The sequence below is a fragment of the Terrapene carolina genome, unplaced genomic scaffold (assembly GCF_002925995.2).
Source record: "Terrapene carolina triunguis isolate 2854851 unplaced genomic scaffold, T_m_triunguis-2.0 Scaffold132, whole genome shotgun sequence".
Classification (NCBI taxonomy): Eukaryota; Metazoa; Chordata; order Testudines; family Emydidae; genus Terrapene; species Terrapene triunguis.
Window position 1 is genome coordinate 9,237,371 of NW_020664483.1, and position 16,796 is coordinate 9,254,166.

Here is a 16,796-nt window from a genome sequence, read left to right on the forward strand (position 1 = left end):
CCGATTTTCAGAAACTGCTGAGCACCCACCCTCAGAAAAGGTAGGCACCATAAGGTGTCTTTGGCCACCAAAATTGGTCACTTTTTAAAATCTTGGCCTCCAAACATCTTCCAGCTATGGTTTAATTTACATGATGCTGAAGCCTCTTATGCTTGACTTGAATTCACATGCAACCAATACTAGTAAGCTACAATAGCACTTGGCCATACCCCTTGTCAGCTCCATTTATTTTATTGATGAAGCAACAACAGACAATGGTAGTGAGCTGGAACCTAATCCAGGACAAAGCTAAGAACACCTCTGGGTTAAATTCTGGCCCCATGGAAGTCAAACTCCCTTGGACTTCAATGGGTATGTCTACACTGCAATTAAAAACCCATGGCGGGTCCATGCCAGCTGACTCCGGCTTGCTGAGATCAGGCTGTTTAGCAGCACTGTAGACATTCTGGGACTCTCCCACCTCGCAAGGTCCTAGAGCCCAGTCTCCAGCCCGAGCCTGAACATCTACACCACAATTAACAGCCCCAAGCCCGGTGAGCCGAGTCAGCTGGCACGGGCCAGCTGCAGGTTTTTAATTGCAGTGTAGACATACCCAATGGAGCCACGGTTTCACCTTAAGTGCTACATGGGATACAGCAAAACTGCTGGTGGGGAAGACAAGGATACAGAGAAGAGAAGGTCAAGTCTAGATTTTTTTTTTTAAATGACCAAATTTCCATCAGGTCTGTCATATGCCATTAAAACAATGAACCCTGTTAGAGCAGTGTCCAGGACACAATGATACTATGTCCTACTTTTTCCAACAGCCCTAAAGGAAAAAAAAAGTCCAGTAGAATTTAATGAAATTAAACTATTTGGGTTGCATAGGAAATGCTGTAGAAGCCTACAGAATTTTAACTATTAAAGAATTTTATTGAAAGCTTAGCATTCCCTGTTAAAAATTCTATGGAGATCTCCTTTAAAGATGGGTGAGTCTACTGTCAGCAAGGTGGTGACACTCCAGAAAGGAGGCAGTGTTTGTGCAGTAGGGTCACTTAGATGACCCAATTAAAAATATACAATGGTAAAGCTATTGAGAGAGAGTTTAATCAGGAACACATGCAAGACCAAGTCTGCACTGGGTCAAACATGCTGTTTGGGCGGGTGGGGGGGAGGAACCATGAGGCAGTTTTCTCTGAAGACAATTTTGCTTCCAGAAGATTAGAGCAAAGAAAGGATTCATTGTGAAGCTTTGGAAAGTCTGTTTCATGAAAAAAAGATGAGCTCCAATAATAGTAGAAATGGCAGAGATCCAGGCTGAAAAAAAACCTGCAATCTTACTGTAAACAAGACCTTCATTTTAAATGCAGACCTCTTCCGTTTATAATTTGACACTGCCACTATAGAAGCACCTATAGATATTTTTCCCCTTGAATAAAGTTTGTGCAACCAAGGCCGAAAGGTTCCCTGAGCAGTGATCCTGGACTTCAAATCATGCATGCCGCTCTATCAGAGTGTCATTAGTCATAGGGTAGGTCTACACTACCCGCCAGATCGGCGGGCAGCGATTGATCCAGCGGGGGTCAATTTATCACATCTAGTCTAGACACAATAAATTGACCCCCGAACTCTCTCCCGTCGACTCCTGTACTCCAGCTCGGCGAGAGGCGCAGGCAGAATCGACGGGGGAGCGGCAGCAGTCGACTCACCGTGGTGAAGACACCACGGTAAGTCGATCTAAGTACGCCGACTTCAGCTACATTCTTCACGTAGCTGAAGTTGCTTAACTTAGATCAATCCCCCTCATCCCCCAGCATAGACCAGGCCATAGACAGGAAGGGAGAGCATGGGTGTCACTTATTGGCAGTTTTCATGAGTTTTGTTACGTGTGACCTTCTTAATTTGTGGAACTAGTGGGACTTCTTAGAAAGTTAAGCCTGTTCCTGAAATCTGATCTGTGCAGAGGATCCCTGTGCCCAGGCACAGCCTCTGTGGGGTCCACACTGGCACAGAGGTTTGCCCCTACAGATTTAACTGAAAGAGTAGGGCTTTAGCACGTCACACACATCTGTGGGTCCCTCTACCATGCTGCGTCTGGAGCCCATTCCAGTCCCAAGCTGTGGATGATTTAAGTAGTTTCTGTCTTCACAGTTCAAGTAGGGCTCAGTGCATTTTGCGGGGTGGAAAGGGGGCACAGACATCAGGTTGGTGGACAGAAGGTCTGGTATTTTCTTCGCAACATTTGGCAGAGCATTTCCAACTCCTTGACACAATAAGCAATTTTGCTTCTGACAACAGCAGCATGGGAGTCCAGAGAAGGAACTACAATAGAGGCGAAAGCCTGAACTTCTAAATTTAGTGTAGTTTATACAGTGAATATTAACATTTAATTATAGGTATACACACCCCAGTGACAGCTGGATATCAGCAGCACAGCTCACGAGCCATTGGGGTTTATAGCTTCCTCTGACTAGTATGTAAAGCCGAAACTGACCACACAAGGACAAAGAAATTGACCAAACAAAGACATTCCAGGGGAAGATCTTCCCCCTCACACATCCCCCATGTTTCAGCCAACTTTATCAGGTGGTGTCTGCTACATATTTTCAGTTCCTGAATACAAATCCCTAGATAGAGAACCTATTCTCCCCCCCGCCCAAGAAAAACAAGTACTACCACCAGTTTCTCATCTTTCATCATTCTAAAATCATTTGGATAATGACTACAATAAGTCTCACTGTGGCTTTTAGAAGTGATGTGTAGCCTAGGAAAAAGTTCTCAAGGGTGCTTAAGTGACTGACACTTAAATCCCATTGACAGTCAAGAGGATTTAGGTTCCTGGTACTCAAGTAGTTTTTTAAAAAGGGGACTTAAGCGCTTTTAAAAATTGTACCCCTCATTGCTACTTGGATTTTTCCCCTCCCTAGAACTGATGTAGGCTGTACCTTATCCTCACTTATCATAGACCCAGACTCTGCGGTCTGCGCTCCAGATCCCTGCAAGGTGCTTTAGAACTATAAGCAGAGCTCCAGCAGAAGTCCCACCCTCAATTTGTGGAAGAATAAGGTCATAAACTAGCCCCGTTCACATAAAAGCCTTTCAGCAGAGAGCTGATTGAGGAGTTTTGAATGAGTAAACCAAGGAATGAATACTTACTAGCAGTGTCATTGCTGTAATCCCATGCCTCAACAAGCAACGTATAGGATCGCTGCAAAACAAAAATATATTAGTACTGTACCTCAAATAGCAGCTTTCAAAAAAGCAAGCATTTTTAAATAAAATAAAAATCAAATCGCCATCTCTCACTTGAGACTGTATCCATTGAAAACCTAAATAGGCAACAGATTATACTCGAGACAAACGTGATCCTCTTGTAACCTCTTAAGTCACCTTATCCAGTCTGACTTGAGACCTTTCACCTTGAATTGCTCATCTTGGTCATCACTAATGCATCTTATGTACTTAACCAGGAAGTACAGCTTTTGACACGATGCTGTAAGTTAGAATTTAGCAAGTTTGGCAAAAATGCACACTGTTGGGGGGGGGGGGGGGGGGGACGACTAATCAGCTGCTTGAAGAGAGTTTTAGTTACAAAACTTCTGCTTTGTATTTTGTTTTAGATCCCGACATTTTTTCCATCCTGAAAGCAAGGGGTGTTGCAAAGATTATTCTGCTTGGCCTCGGCAGTGCAATCTCTAGAGGGCTTTGCTTTTCAGCACCCCTTTGAAAGCTTTGTCTGCACTAGGCCGTCACTGCTCCCACAAGTATCAGGTAACTAAGGCAAGAACTGATGAATCTCGGAAGGGGGTGGGGAGGGAGAGGCTCTGTCAAACAAAGCCTCGGATCATACTATTTGGAAGAATTAGGGAAGCGGGAGAAGTAGTACGCACCTATGTGTCACATTTATAGACATACTAATCTGCCAATCAGGTCTCTAGCATTCCCATAATAACGATCAGCAGCTCCACTAACCAAAGAGACTGCTTCAGCCTAGAAATATGCCAGATCCTACAGCTAAGCTCCCTTTATCGTCAAACCTGACTCAGGAACAAAAGTCATTAGAACTTTCCCCACCTTTATTAGGCTATGTTCTAGCCTGATTCTGTATCCCCCGTCCTTCCCAATACGGTCATGCTACCGAGTGTCTAGGCTTAGATACAGATTTTTAAAGAGTCAAAAGGTTAAGAATTTAGAAAAAAGGAAACAGAGGTGGTGTGTTTGATTTAGTCAGATGTCAGTCTAAACATTTGGAGCGAGGGTGTGTGAAAAACGATGCACAAGTTAGAATCTTGTGCAAGAGAAGTTGAGAGTCATGTGGGTTTTTTTCTCACACTGACTTCTATTCTTGCCAGCAGTACATATCAGTCCATTTGTAAAGAGAGTCGCATGTAGCAATTAAATACTGTTACCAGAAACAAAACCCCGTTTATAAAAAAAAAAGACTATAGCTGCAAGGTGTATGCATCAGGCAGACTTCAAAACCCCTCCCGGCCTCCCCTCCCCCCAAAAAGTCAAAGCCAACTAATTTCTCACGACTGGACACAGCATGCAGCCTTTGAATGAAGAAAGAAAAAAAAAAATCTCGTTTGTGATGGACACTAGCTTGGAATCTAGCCTAAATACGTTTCATATTCAAAGCAGACTCAGATTCCATTTCGTTCACTGATAACTGTGGGAAAATGCTTTGAAAAAGCAAGCAAAGCTGGGCAAGCCAAGACATGTGCCCAACCTTCCCAGCAAAGTATAGATCGGCCCTAACCATTTTTGGTTAATATTTCATCAATAAAGTTACACATTATTTGTTACTATTCTGGGAAAAGCCTTGCAACTTGGAGGAAATGCTCTGAAACAGCTTTAGGAGGCTTTCCCACACAAGTCAGAGGTAAAAATTCCTGAGACATAATTAAATGTGCATTTCATTTCACTTGTGGCAGGGCTACCGTCACCTCTCCTCCTCTGTTTAATTACAACACCGCCAAACCCAAAACAGAGAGCGTGACATGTTACAGCAAGCTTGCAAAAATATTATGCTACAACTGAGAATAAATTATGACAACAACTTGCACTATTTCAATAAAGTTAAGGATGTTTTCCTTTTGGCCTTGCATAATTGTTTTGAAAGATGTTCCGTCTGAACACATAGCAACAGTCCCTGCTTAATCCTTAGGCTTGTTTACCAACACAATCCACCCTCGAGGAAAGGAAAGGCAGAATCCCTGCTTTAAGAGCTACTGTTGCCACATACCTGTGTAACCAATTTTCAAACAAACCACAGGGCTTCATTTAAAACAACACTTAACAGGGCAACCTCCTCCCTCCAAAAAAAAATAAATAAATAAATAAAAATCTACCTTTGCAAGTATTTTTACAGAAATTTTTTTAGCTAAAGACAGCCATATTTTATGATTGGAAGAGAAATGTCATTTCATCCACTTGGTTGTGCCCTCCCTGACAAGTGAAAAATTTGTGCTCAAGGAAGTTTATCAACTAGATTTTTTTTTTTAAGTTTCAAAAAAACAAAGGTAGTAAACCCCCTAAGATGCAATCAGATGATTGCATTAATCTGACCATCCCATGATAAGGAATTTCTCTGCAAAGACTACATAGTGTTGAGATGTTAGACTATTTTAAAAGGTGCCCATCATCCCCACTTTACAGATCAACAGTTAAGATATCTCAGGAATGACTACTTACAGCATGGAGGTTTAATTTTTCCCATGCCCACAACTGACCTCTGCACATCTTTGAATAAATATACATCCAGACACAAGAATTCCACATCACGCACCTTATTCCATCAAAGCAAGGTACCAGGCAGCAAATCAGCAGTGAACTATGATGGAGTCACACCCAATTAGCCACTATAAATCTGATCTTGAGCAGAAGGCAAAGATTCAAGCCAGCTTTGGTCTCATGCTAGAAAGGAACTTCAAGCCACTAGTTTGCAGAATGTTCACACACTCATGGTTTAATCAAAACCAAGAACATGTTACAAATATACCATCATGGTCACATCTGAACGAGTTTACCAAAGCTAGGAGATCGTTAAAATAGCTGGGCTTATGGTAGGTAGTATAGGGAGCACGAAATACATTTGTGGAGGTTGGTTAGATAGCAAAGTGAAACCAAAGAGTTTTGAGAACTGTAAGGGCAGTTCTAAGCCAACAAGCACCATATTTATTCCTGATCTGTAGAGGACAGAACCCATGAAGAACTTTCATGACCCTTTAAATCTGTCATTGGTGGTCACTTGTGAGGGTGTGACAGGATAACGCTGCCTCTTCAGATTATTCAGTGTTTTAAGTCACAGCCAGAATGGATGCATAATCCAGGAGGGGTTTAAAAAGCAGAGAAATCTTTGGAAGAAATAGGTGTCAATGTTTTCACAGGGGACTAAATTTTAAGGGCCAAAACTGAAACAGCTTAAAGAGGCCAGATTTTCAGAAGGCAGGTGCTGAGGACTGGCGGGGGGTTTGGGGGGGAAGCAAGCTCCTTTAAAGCTCCCTCCCCCCCCCAAAAAAAATCATTAGACCCTTTGGGATCTTGATCCCCACATGAAGAATAGTGATCCAACCGGACAGAGCAGCAGAGGAACGTCCTTGTCGTTTGTGAAGGGATATCCCCCCTTTGGGGGTTGCGACTCCTGTCCTAGAGAGTTAACCACCCAAGACACCTGCCGATTCAGTGTTTCGCATGCTTCGCGACGAGCAGCGGGAAGTCCAATCTGACTTTTGTACATGCTTCTCTTCTGTCAAACAGGGAAATCAGGTTAACCACAGCAATGCTCAACCTGTGCCCTGACAGCCACATGTGAAGACAAGCCTGACTTGCAACTCCCCTCTCGCTCTGCCTGGGTCTCAGGCAGCGTGCCAGTCCCTACGCACTCCACGCTGGAACAGGAGACAGTGAGCGGAGAGCCGCAGCAACTCCGCCCATTAGCTAGAAGGGGGCGTGGCAGGGAAGAAAGAAATGAGGAACATTTTAAAACCTCTAGGGGGTGGAGGGGGAGAGCGAGACAGACAGACAGAGCCCAGAACAGATTTACAGCTAGCCACAATACCACTTCCTCAGATTGCTCAGCAAGGTTCTCACTGTGGTGCCACATCACCACATGACAACACGGAGTCAAGACGACACCACACGAACACCTGATCACATCGGGGCCATCCCGTTAGTTCCTGCTCCATCTGTCGACAGAGCAGCTCTTCAAAGCTGAAGATTACTGGTTTGGACATATTTACTGGATGGCCCCTTCAGCAGGAGAAGGAAGAGGAGAGAGACTCGTCTCCTTTGTTGAACACAAGGTAGCTTGCAAGCTTCTCGCTGGGCCTTCCTACATAAAACATAACCCTACAAGTTTTACTCTGTGTACCCAAGATGGCATTGGATGCCACTCCGGTTTTGTTTATACAGGCAGTAACCTCACCTCCCATAGGCCATGGCTTTCAAGAACTTCAAAGGTTACATTAACACACTCCACACACAGGGCAGCACATCTGAGGACCAATCACAATGTGCCCATGTGATAGCACACTTCACTCTTGATAGAGCAACTTTTTGCCCCGTCTCCTCTCTGCTGAGAGGTAAAAACACTTGATTGCCACATTAAGAATGGGCCATACAAACAAATGTAGCTACATTAGCAGCTGCCAGGAGCCTCTCTCTCTGACAGCACAAGCCAAACCAGTCAAGAACTTCTCTGTGATACAGCTGTCCTCCTGCCAAACGATGAAGGACACAAAATTACCGCTATCCAAACTATGTGTGCTGCATCCAATAAGCCAGGCTGATCTCGGATCTGGCAAGCCTGCTGGAATAATGAGTATCCTGTGAATACATAATGTGCTGAAGTTGCCATTGTGTGAAGTAAGTCCATGGTTTGTCTGGGAGCCGAACTCCGCTGAGTCTACTGCTGCTTCCTGTTGCTTGTCCTGTATTAGCATTATTTTTGGATAGGCCCCATTATGTCCTGTAATCCTCACTGCAGTCAGTATGGCCACGCTATTGTTCTTGGTTAATATTAGCAGGCAATGCCTCCGTCTGGGTGGCCGGACTACAATGTATTCTAATCACAGCACTAGAATGCACTAACCAAACAATGCGCCAGAAAAAGATCTTTAAAAAACTATGGCATCTCAATTTTAACAGACTTCAGTTTGGGGGGCAGCAGGGGGGAAATCTCAGCGGCAGGGGGCAGAATATTACAATAGCATTTTAATCAGTGCCTTATCTGATTACAAGGTTATTTTTTCACAAAGCTCTCACTTGTCACCAAAAAGACCCAGTAAGTAGGCCAAGATGTCAATGGTCACTTTAAACCCTCCCCAATAAGATTACCCACTATTCTTGTCCTTCTCCCTACCTGTTTAAAGCATCCCAGTGATAATTAAATGCACCAGTTACAAAAGGGTGGCAAGGTTAATAGAGAAAATACCTAGTAGCCAGCCAAGCAAAACAGTCAGGTTCACACAGAGCAAGCCTGAACAAGAGGCCTTTCTACTTATTACCCAAGTGCATAAAAACTGGGCTGAGCTGGTAAAGGACTCAATGTTTGACTAGTTACAAGCCACTTTAACCACCTCTATCCACATTTTACAGTTTCTTCGGGATACTACAACAGTAATGAGTGTAATTGATGCTGTTGAGCAGTGACCACAGAATCACGAGTTCCATGCAGTAACAAGACACTAACACCACTCAGTTTTCTTTCGACAGCTTTCCCCATCTATAAGATGCATGTAGGTTACTGGTTTAGTGGCATTTTCTAAAAGCCCCTCAATGCCAGTGATTCTATACTAAGTGTGAATTCAGGGTTTTTAAGACCAATGCTGTTCCCAGTTTGTTTGGTTTTTTTAAAGTGTATTAAAGAACTGTAGCTAAATCCCACAGGTGCCATAGGATTTTTAGGCCTGAGCCTGGGAAAACTGCATCTCGTTTTTATTAAAAACTAATTTCTAGTTGAGACACAAAATAGCTGCATCTCATGTAATGAACCGCATCATCAGTTTTAATAGCAAGAAGAATTACTGTTCTTGCACTCTAATCTTCAGTCCATAATAAAATAAAGGGACATAAGGGTCTAATTAACCTGAGGAAAGCTAACCCAAAAGGTATCAAGTCTTATGCAATACAAAGTCAGACATCCAGCTACACAAGTTATGAGATGACCGTGCCGAATGTATGCTATCTAAAGAAGCTTCCATATATGCTTTAAGGAGGGCTACCCTGGGCCCAATTCAGCTCCCACTGAAGTCAGCTAGAACAAGCCTTTATTTTAATCAAGAACAAATTAAAAACCTGCATACAGAAAATAGTTAGTGGGACTGATTTACTTATGGACAGCTCCAGCTATAGGCACTATAATAAAATGGATTCAAATTGAAGGTGAAATCCAAAACTGGATTGGAACACAAGAGTCCCTAAAGAAGGGATAGATTAGGAGTGGAAGAGGTACCTTTTTCAAAAAACACATCACTCCTCTACAGTCCTAGGAAAGTTTGAATTTGGATGCCAGTTATGTTCCAGAATGTCATTTAATACACACACTCCATTTTGGATAACCGTGCCCATTCAAACCATGGCACTCAGATGGGGGAAAAGCACTGTTTACAAATAATTCAAGTGGTACACATTTTCCAACGTGGATATGTTCTTCCCTGGACAGGGGCACTACCTAAAATTAGGGATGTTGGTATTACACACATCTGTTAAAACCTATAACCAGAAAAAAAAAAGTCTTTATATTTCTGGCTAGTGGCTACAAGAAGAAAATATGTAATGCCAGTCCAGAGAGTTTCTTTCACATCTTCAGGAACAGGCATAAGTTTTGCTGATAAAAAGACTGTTTTCTTAGCCAAAGGGTGAAACAAACATAGGAAATCCAAAACTTTTGTTTAAGTTTTGCAGTGAAGCAGTTTAGAGGTTTTTGCACCTCAGATTCTTGGTGCCTTGACACAATTGTGCCAACATTAAATGATTACAAGGATCACAATTTAATTTTTCAGGATCAACACGCAGTTTGAAATCTGAGCTATGGGCACCATAGAGGAGGCCAACTTTGACCTGCCTCATGTTTACAACCTCAATGAACCCCAAGGTATCTCTTTGCATAAACACAATCAGTGCGGAACTTTGTTTGCTGAATGAATGCAGGGCTCCTTTAAAGCATGAGAAGCCATGAGATTTTGCAGTCCTTCTTATAGCTGATTCTAAGTTAATCCTTTTGGATTTTGACTGACCATTTATGACAGCAGAATTATGCTCAATAACCTGCAAAGACAAACTTCAACGCAAGGAACATGGACGGTTTGGGTTTGAAGCTTCCCTACAGGTTTAATGGATGTACAAAGTTCTGAAGGAAGTTCCCGGGACTTGAATTGTGCATTTAGCTAAAAGTATAGTTGTATTTTTAAAGAGGAATTACAATTTGCGCATTCTTTGGCTTACGGCTGCAGGTGCAGCTTTCTGGATGTACTCTTTATTTCCTTCATGCTGGTCCATTGCCCTGTTGCCTAGCAACTTATTCAAGCCTCCAATCACTTAAATGAATTTACAGCCCACTATCTTCACTCCCATTACTCACAAGGGTACAGATCAAAACCTACACAACAGCCAATCGCGCCATGTTCTTAGAAGGCGAGTTCCAGCACTTCAGATCTATGTTCATTTTAGGAACGGAGTCTAAGAATTAAAGTGATCAGCGCAAACTTGGATTTTTTTTTTTTTTTTTTTTTTTAAAAACCCTGCCTGGTGTATAAAAATCTTTACAGATCTAAAAATGTCTTAAAACTATTTTCAACAGAAGGCACAAAGAAGCAGTTTGGCATGGGAAAAAAAAAATAGATGTCAAAAAAAGTGTAGTCAAGGCAACAAGGCTTCCTGATGTTACTCACTAAAGCAGGAATGTCCAAGAAAAGCCCTTCCTCAAACAGAAAGATAACAGAACTGATGCATATTCAGAGGCGACTATGAATTGCCAATATGATTAACGCTTAGCGCTGCCTTCTGTTAACCATCAATGCAATTCTCAATCTGGTGGATACAAGTCAAATCTGTATCTGACAAATTGTTACAAGACAAACGTTTTGTCCTCACGCTTAAGATAGGGAGAAAATAGTGTTTTAAAGTAAGCATAAATGTGGTAATTGAATTGAGTAGGACCAAAGTTTCCATTTCAGAGTCACATTAGCACCACATTAAAAGTGATTCAATATTCTGTTCCTATCTTAAAAAAATGTAGGGTCTCTTGAAATAGTTTGCATACCTAATTTTAGTCCAAACAAGAGCTTTGCCACATTAAGTATTCCTTTGTTCAAATGTTTTAAGAATCACAATGGCTAGTAGTAACCACCATTTCCCCATGGAAGGGAAAGCAGGTTGAATAAGTGAACAAGTAGGTGATCACTTCAGTCTTAGAACAGCTTGTTTTCTGTGGAGGGTCTGAAACAATTCATTAGAGTTCTAGCATAGGAGTCAGCACTTCTAACCTCACACCATCGAAAAGACTTTTGAGAGGAGATGGTGCAAAGATGGTTTTCTACTGTCCTTGGATTCCCCGGCTTGATTAGATCCAGCTAACAGGACAATAGAAGCAATTCTTTCACTAAGTGGAGACCAGCTAATATATGCAGTCAGGGTGCTGGTTGTTTTTTAACGCCTTCATCTTTTGCACATCTGTGAACAAGTTACCAATGATCTTAAAAATTCAACACATTTGAGGTGGTTTTTTTTTTTAAAAAAAAAGATAAAAACCACCCTAGATGAATCAGACCTTTGTGAAAATATCAGAGCCCAGAGCAGAAGCACCACAGCCCCTAGCAGTACTTCAGATACCACAGATTTTTACAAAACCCTTGATCCTTTCAATGGCATATTTGAAATGAGATAAAACTTATCTATTTTAAAAAGTAGAGCTTACACTTCCACCACAGTTGTGCAAACTATACTATTGTACTTCGTAATGCTTCAAAACATGGGCTTGGGTTTACCCCTGCAGCCTTCAGTTCTTGGTAGAGAAACAAAAATCCCCAACCTGACACTCTCTAAAGCAGGGGTTCGGGACCCCTCGGGGGGGGGTCACAAGGTTATTACACGGGGGGGTTGCAAGCTGTCAGCCTCCACCCTAAACCCCGCTTTGCATCCAGCATTTATAATGGTGTTAAATATATAAACAAGTGTTTTTAATTTATAAGGGGGGGGGGTCACACTCAAGGCTTGCTCTGTAAAAGGGGTCACCAGTACAAAAGTTTGAGAACCACTGCACTAAAGGCAGGTAGGAGGCAACACAGGCATTTTCAGAACGCAGGGCTGGCTGCCGGCTTTGAGATTATGGAGTCAGTGCCTGCACTACAATTGGGGGGAGGAAGAAGGGGGAGGGACTGAGATGGTGATCCAGGGACTCCTTCGGTTCTTATCCCATGGGGAAGGGCCAAGCTTGGGAGAGGGTGGAAAGCTTACATAGGCTTCAGTCTTACCAGCAAGGGTAGGGGTTGGGGATGGGAAAGGACACTCCCTCCTCTCCCAGGCCCAGCAGACAGTTAAGAGCACTTTACTTTCTTTCCTTGCCCAAGGTCAGACTCCTAAAGCCATATTAAGGCATCTAGGTTAGAATGGCCTGACTGAGCAATGCTTACCACTTAGCTGGCCCAGTGAAGCTATGCTTTCACAGCACCTGGGGGGGGGGGGGGGGGGGGGGGGGGAGGGGGGGGGGGGGGGGGGGGGGGGGGGGGGGGGGGGGGGGGGCGCGGTGGAGAAGTCTAAATTTAAACACCCAGCTTTGAAAATCTTAGCCAGTTTAGGAGACCCTAACAGAGCTGGAGTATACACATTACAGGTACATAGCAAGAGGAAGGGTATTGTCTAGACAGCTGTTGTACTCCAAGCAGTGGTTTCATGACCCATTTGGAGAACTGACTATATTCAGGGCTTAAGTTCGGCGGGAGTTGTCCGGAGCAAAGCTCCAGTAGGTATTTTCAACCCCCCTGGAGTTTTCAGAATCATAGCGTGGGGGGAAGGGGGGGTTCATGGGGAGCTCTGGGAAACACTGAGAATTTAAGCCCTGATCGTATTAAAGCTTCCCAGTAAGAGCCAACATTATTGTGGTCAAACCCACTTCAACATGTGCATTGCACCATCAGAAATGAAGTCAGCCCCCTCCCCACTCTCTGCACTGAGGCTTTGCCAGAGGTCTAACAGCACAGTTCTAGCAAAGCACATGGCCCTGGGCCCCACCTCCTTGTGGTCTCTGCCCTGCCACTGAGTTTGCAAACACAGCTGTTGGGGGAGGGAGGGGTGCTGGGAACCCAGGAACATGGAGCCAACTCTCCAGCGGTGGAGGGGAAGCGAGGGGGGAGAAGAGAGTCCAATGAACCAAGGCGGAAAGTTAAGCCCAGGCTCTTTTCTTTATTTAGCTTCCAGAGTCTGCAAGTGCCTTGCTTGAAGCCCGTAACAAGATTCCCTGGGAAGTTGGCAGCTAGTTTGCAAATAGCAACACCAAGGCCCGCAATGAGATTCCCTTGGGGAAAGCAGGTAGCCTCCCCAAACACTCCCAGGGAAGGGAGCCAGGCATGACACGCACTGTTCACATGGGATCACTGGACAGCCCCCGGCCCGCCACTCTTTTGGCTGCTGCACAAGCCTTAACTGGCAAAGGGGGGGGGGGGGAGTGAACTTCTGACCTTATAACTCTTAAGAGCCTTATTGGTGCTGTAAAGGGCAGAGAGCCTGGGTTTGCTCCCTTGACCCAGCTAGACCTGGATCTGATTTGTAAGGCACTAACAGGGTCGGGTTAGGGGGCTCCCTTTCCTCTTTGTAGACAGGATCCACTCCCCCCACTAGGCCCCCACACGGACTTCACAAGACCCCCATGCCCGTATGACAACTCCGAGAAACAGGTTTCCCCATGCAGAGCACCTTGGAGCACCCCTCCCCCGCCGCAGGATATTGACTCACCGGCCAGGCAAAGCTGAACGGGAGAACAATCCGGTTCCTTTCGTTATTCCGGTTGTTTTTTAAATTAAAGGTATTCCCTCCGATGACCGGCGTAGATCCGGAGCCGAAGCTGCAAGGGCCGCCAGCAGAGACCCGGGATTGATACTCCTTCAGGCAAACTTTAAAATACGTATCACACTCGTCTTTCGTGCACTTCCTATCTCCGGGGTTCCGGGGGCCATCGCAGCAATTCCCGTTTTGCAATTCGCCATTGAGGTTTTGCATGGATAAGATCTCCAGTTCGAAGTGTCCGGACGCTCGAGTCACCTGTTCAGCCCAAGCCAGGGGGGGAGAGAAAGTGGTCACCGGTTGTGACAAGGGAGCGCAGGCACGGGGGGGGGATTCAGTCCCAAACGGAGCGGGGTATAAGCGAGTTACGGACACTGCGAAGCGCCACACTGGCATCTCCCAGATACTCCAGACCAGAGCCCCATCGCCAACGCCTGCCGGGGGCACTGCAAAGGAAACCCCTCGGGGAACCAGAGCACCGGCTTGAAAGTCGGTGGGAGTCCAATTAAATGGGGGTGGGGGGGTGTATCAGCGCTGTAACATAGGGACCTCAAAACCAGGTGCCACCGCTAAGATTTTAAAACGCAGCCAGCACGGAGGCACGGAAGCCTTGAGGAAAGATTGCAATGAACGTGGTTAAGCAACAACTCTTCAGGGGTGACTTGTGCCAATTCAGGGGCTTTCTTTAATCAAAACGGGGAGATGAGCAGCAATTACATGTTGCTAAAGGCCGGCTCCCCCACCCCACAAGCCGGGATTGAATCTCACTACAGGAGTCCCGAACACCTGGTCTGCAGCACTTGCATATTGGTTAAGGATTTTTAGGTTGGTGGGTTGGTTTGTTTGCACAGAAAGGGCGCGTTTCGGGGCGACCTGGGGAACCCGCTGGAGGAAGACACCCCCCCTCCCTGCCCACCCCGGTGCAAAGCCTGGCGAAAGCGGGGGGCTGGCCCGTGCGGCCGCAGCTCCAGCCCCACGGGCGCTGGCGCTCACGTACCTTTCCCCGCAGACATAGCAAGGCGAGGAGGAGAGGGGCGAGGGCGGGTCGCCGGGGTAAGGGCATGCCGCCTCCTTGCACGCTGCTGCTCGCGCCGAGACTGCTGCTGCTGCTCCAGCCGCCTGCTCCCGACTCTAATATACTCCACCGATTGGAGCATGCACGAGTGGAAAACAACACCACTTTTCACCGGCTCCTCAATAGCGCCCCGCTCTCCAATGCAAAGCAGCCCAGCCTCCTTTTATTCTGCCTCGGCCGCCCTCGCCTTTCTTTCTTTTCTTTTCTTTTTTTAGTGCGATGACTCGGAGCCTTTTCTTCCTTTCAAATCACTTGCCACCGCTCGATCAGGGCAGCACAATGAGCCCCCCTCCCCCCCCCGAGAGAGAGACACACACACGGACACATGCGACGCGCACAGAGAGAGGGAGCTGGAAGCCCGTCTGGGAGCCCCGCCGCTGCCTGCCTGCTTCATCTATCCCGCGGCAGCGGGAGGGGAAGCCGCCGCCAGCGCATGCGTCTCTATTAATATGCATGAGGAGGGTGGAGGGGAAGGGGGGGGAAAGTGGCACCGCCTGGTTCCCTGGAGGGAGGGAGGGGGGGGAGGGGAGTGTGACAGCAGCAGGGGTGGGGCGGGAGCTTTGCCGCAGGTGAGAGCAATGGCAGGCAGGTACGGGGCGGAGATACGGATTAGCTGGCCACAACGAATAGCCGCATGCGGCGCGCCCGTGTGAACGGCGCTTGCAGCCAGCCGAGGTGCCTCTTGCAGGAGGGGGCAGTCAAAGCCCCAGGGGCCGCTGCTGGGAACGGGTGGGTTGTTAACCCTTTCGGGTGCAGCCCAGGGGCACCGGGGGGGCTAGGTCCCACCCAGCCCCCCCCAAGCCGATGCAAACCGCAGCCAGGGTGCAGAGCCCCGCCTGGAGGAAGAGGACTCGCAAAGCCCGCTCCCTGCTGGAGCCAGGTAGCGGATCCGCCGGGGACCTTAGCACACCCGGCCCTAGGCAGCGGCAGGAAAGTGATTTCAGGCGACCCACCCCGGGAAAGGAGCCAGCCCAGACTGCGGGAGGAAGGGGCCGGAGCGATGCACGCGTGTGTCTGCAGCAGGAGCAGCCCCAAAAGGGTGCAAAGCCTCTGGGGGCTTGTCTAGCAACCCCACCACTAAATCCCCCCTTCACACTCCCCGATCGCACCGCGGGGGACACGGGCGTGCACAGGAGGGAGGCGGGAACCCCCAGGTGATCCGCCAGCCCCCGGGCCCGAGAACCTGCTGCTAGCCACGTGGGCAGGGCAGCGAGCCCCTGGCCTGGCCGCCCTCTGCAGCCCTGGGTCTGCCCCAGGCGCTCGGGGTGCGCCCGCTTTGGGTTCACACGGCTTCCCCCGGGCGTCTCTGGAACAGCCCGCCCCACTCGGGGTGGGGGAGGAGAAGCAGGCACCGGGCTGGCAGCGCCTGAATCCCCTGGGCGGGACGCTGCCGTCGGGTGCCCGGCGAGCGGAAGCTGCCCTGGGGGCCCTGCAGTGTAGGCGGCTCCCAAGCGGGCCTGGCCGGGAGCGGAGTTAGGGGGAGAGGTCTGTCAGGGGGTGGCTGTACGGGGAATGGGCTGGCACCGCTGCCAGCAAGGCGGGCCTTCCAGCTCTTGTCTGAGCTACATTCCCCCCCATTGGAAAGGCAAGAGACAGGGAGGGAATTCCCTAGTCACATTGGATTAAAGCAGCCAGGGACCCCCCCCTCACTGCCCCCCTAGGCATTATGGGACCCCCGCCTCTCCCAGAGAAGCAGTGGTATGTGAACCCTTCCCCCCATCCTCCATGGGGAGCCCCAGAAAAG

The 16,796-nt window shown here is 47.1% G+C and overlaps 1 protein-coding gene across 1 annotated transcript in view; it reads right to left on the reverse strand.

The window, feature by feature from the left end:
- Nucleotides 1-15,434, reverse strand: part of JAG1 (jagged canonical Notch ligand 1) — a 36,223-nt gene extending 20,789 nt beyond the window's left edge. Inside the window, exons 1-3 of the mRNA XM_024218341.3 lie at nucleotides 14,975-15,434; nucleotides 13,930-14,235; nucleotides 3,136-3,187 (exon numbers count right to left, since the gene is read on the reverse strand). Coding sequence (XP_024074109.2) covers nucleotides 3,136-3,187; nucleotides 13,930-14,235; nucleotides 14,975-15,040 — 424 coding nt within the window. The 5' untranslated portion in view covers nucleotides 15,041-15,434. The remainder of the gene's footprint in view (nucleotides 1-3,135; nucleotides 3,188-13,929; nucleotides 14,236-14,974) is intronic.
- Between the last annotated feature and the right edge of the window lie 1,362 nt (nucleotides 15,435-16,796).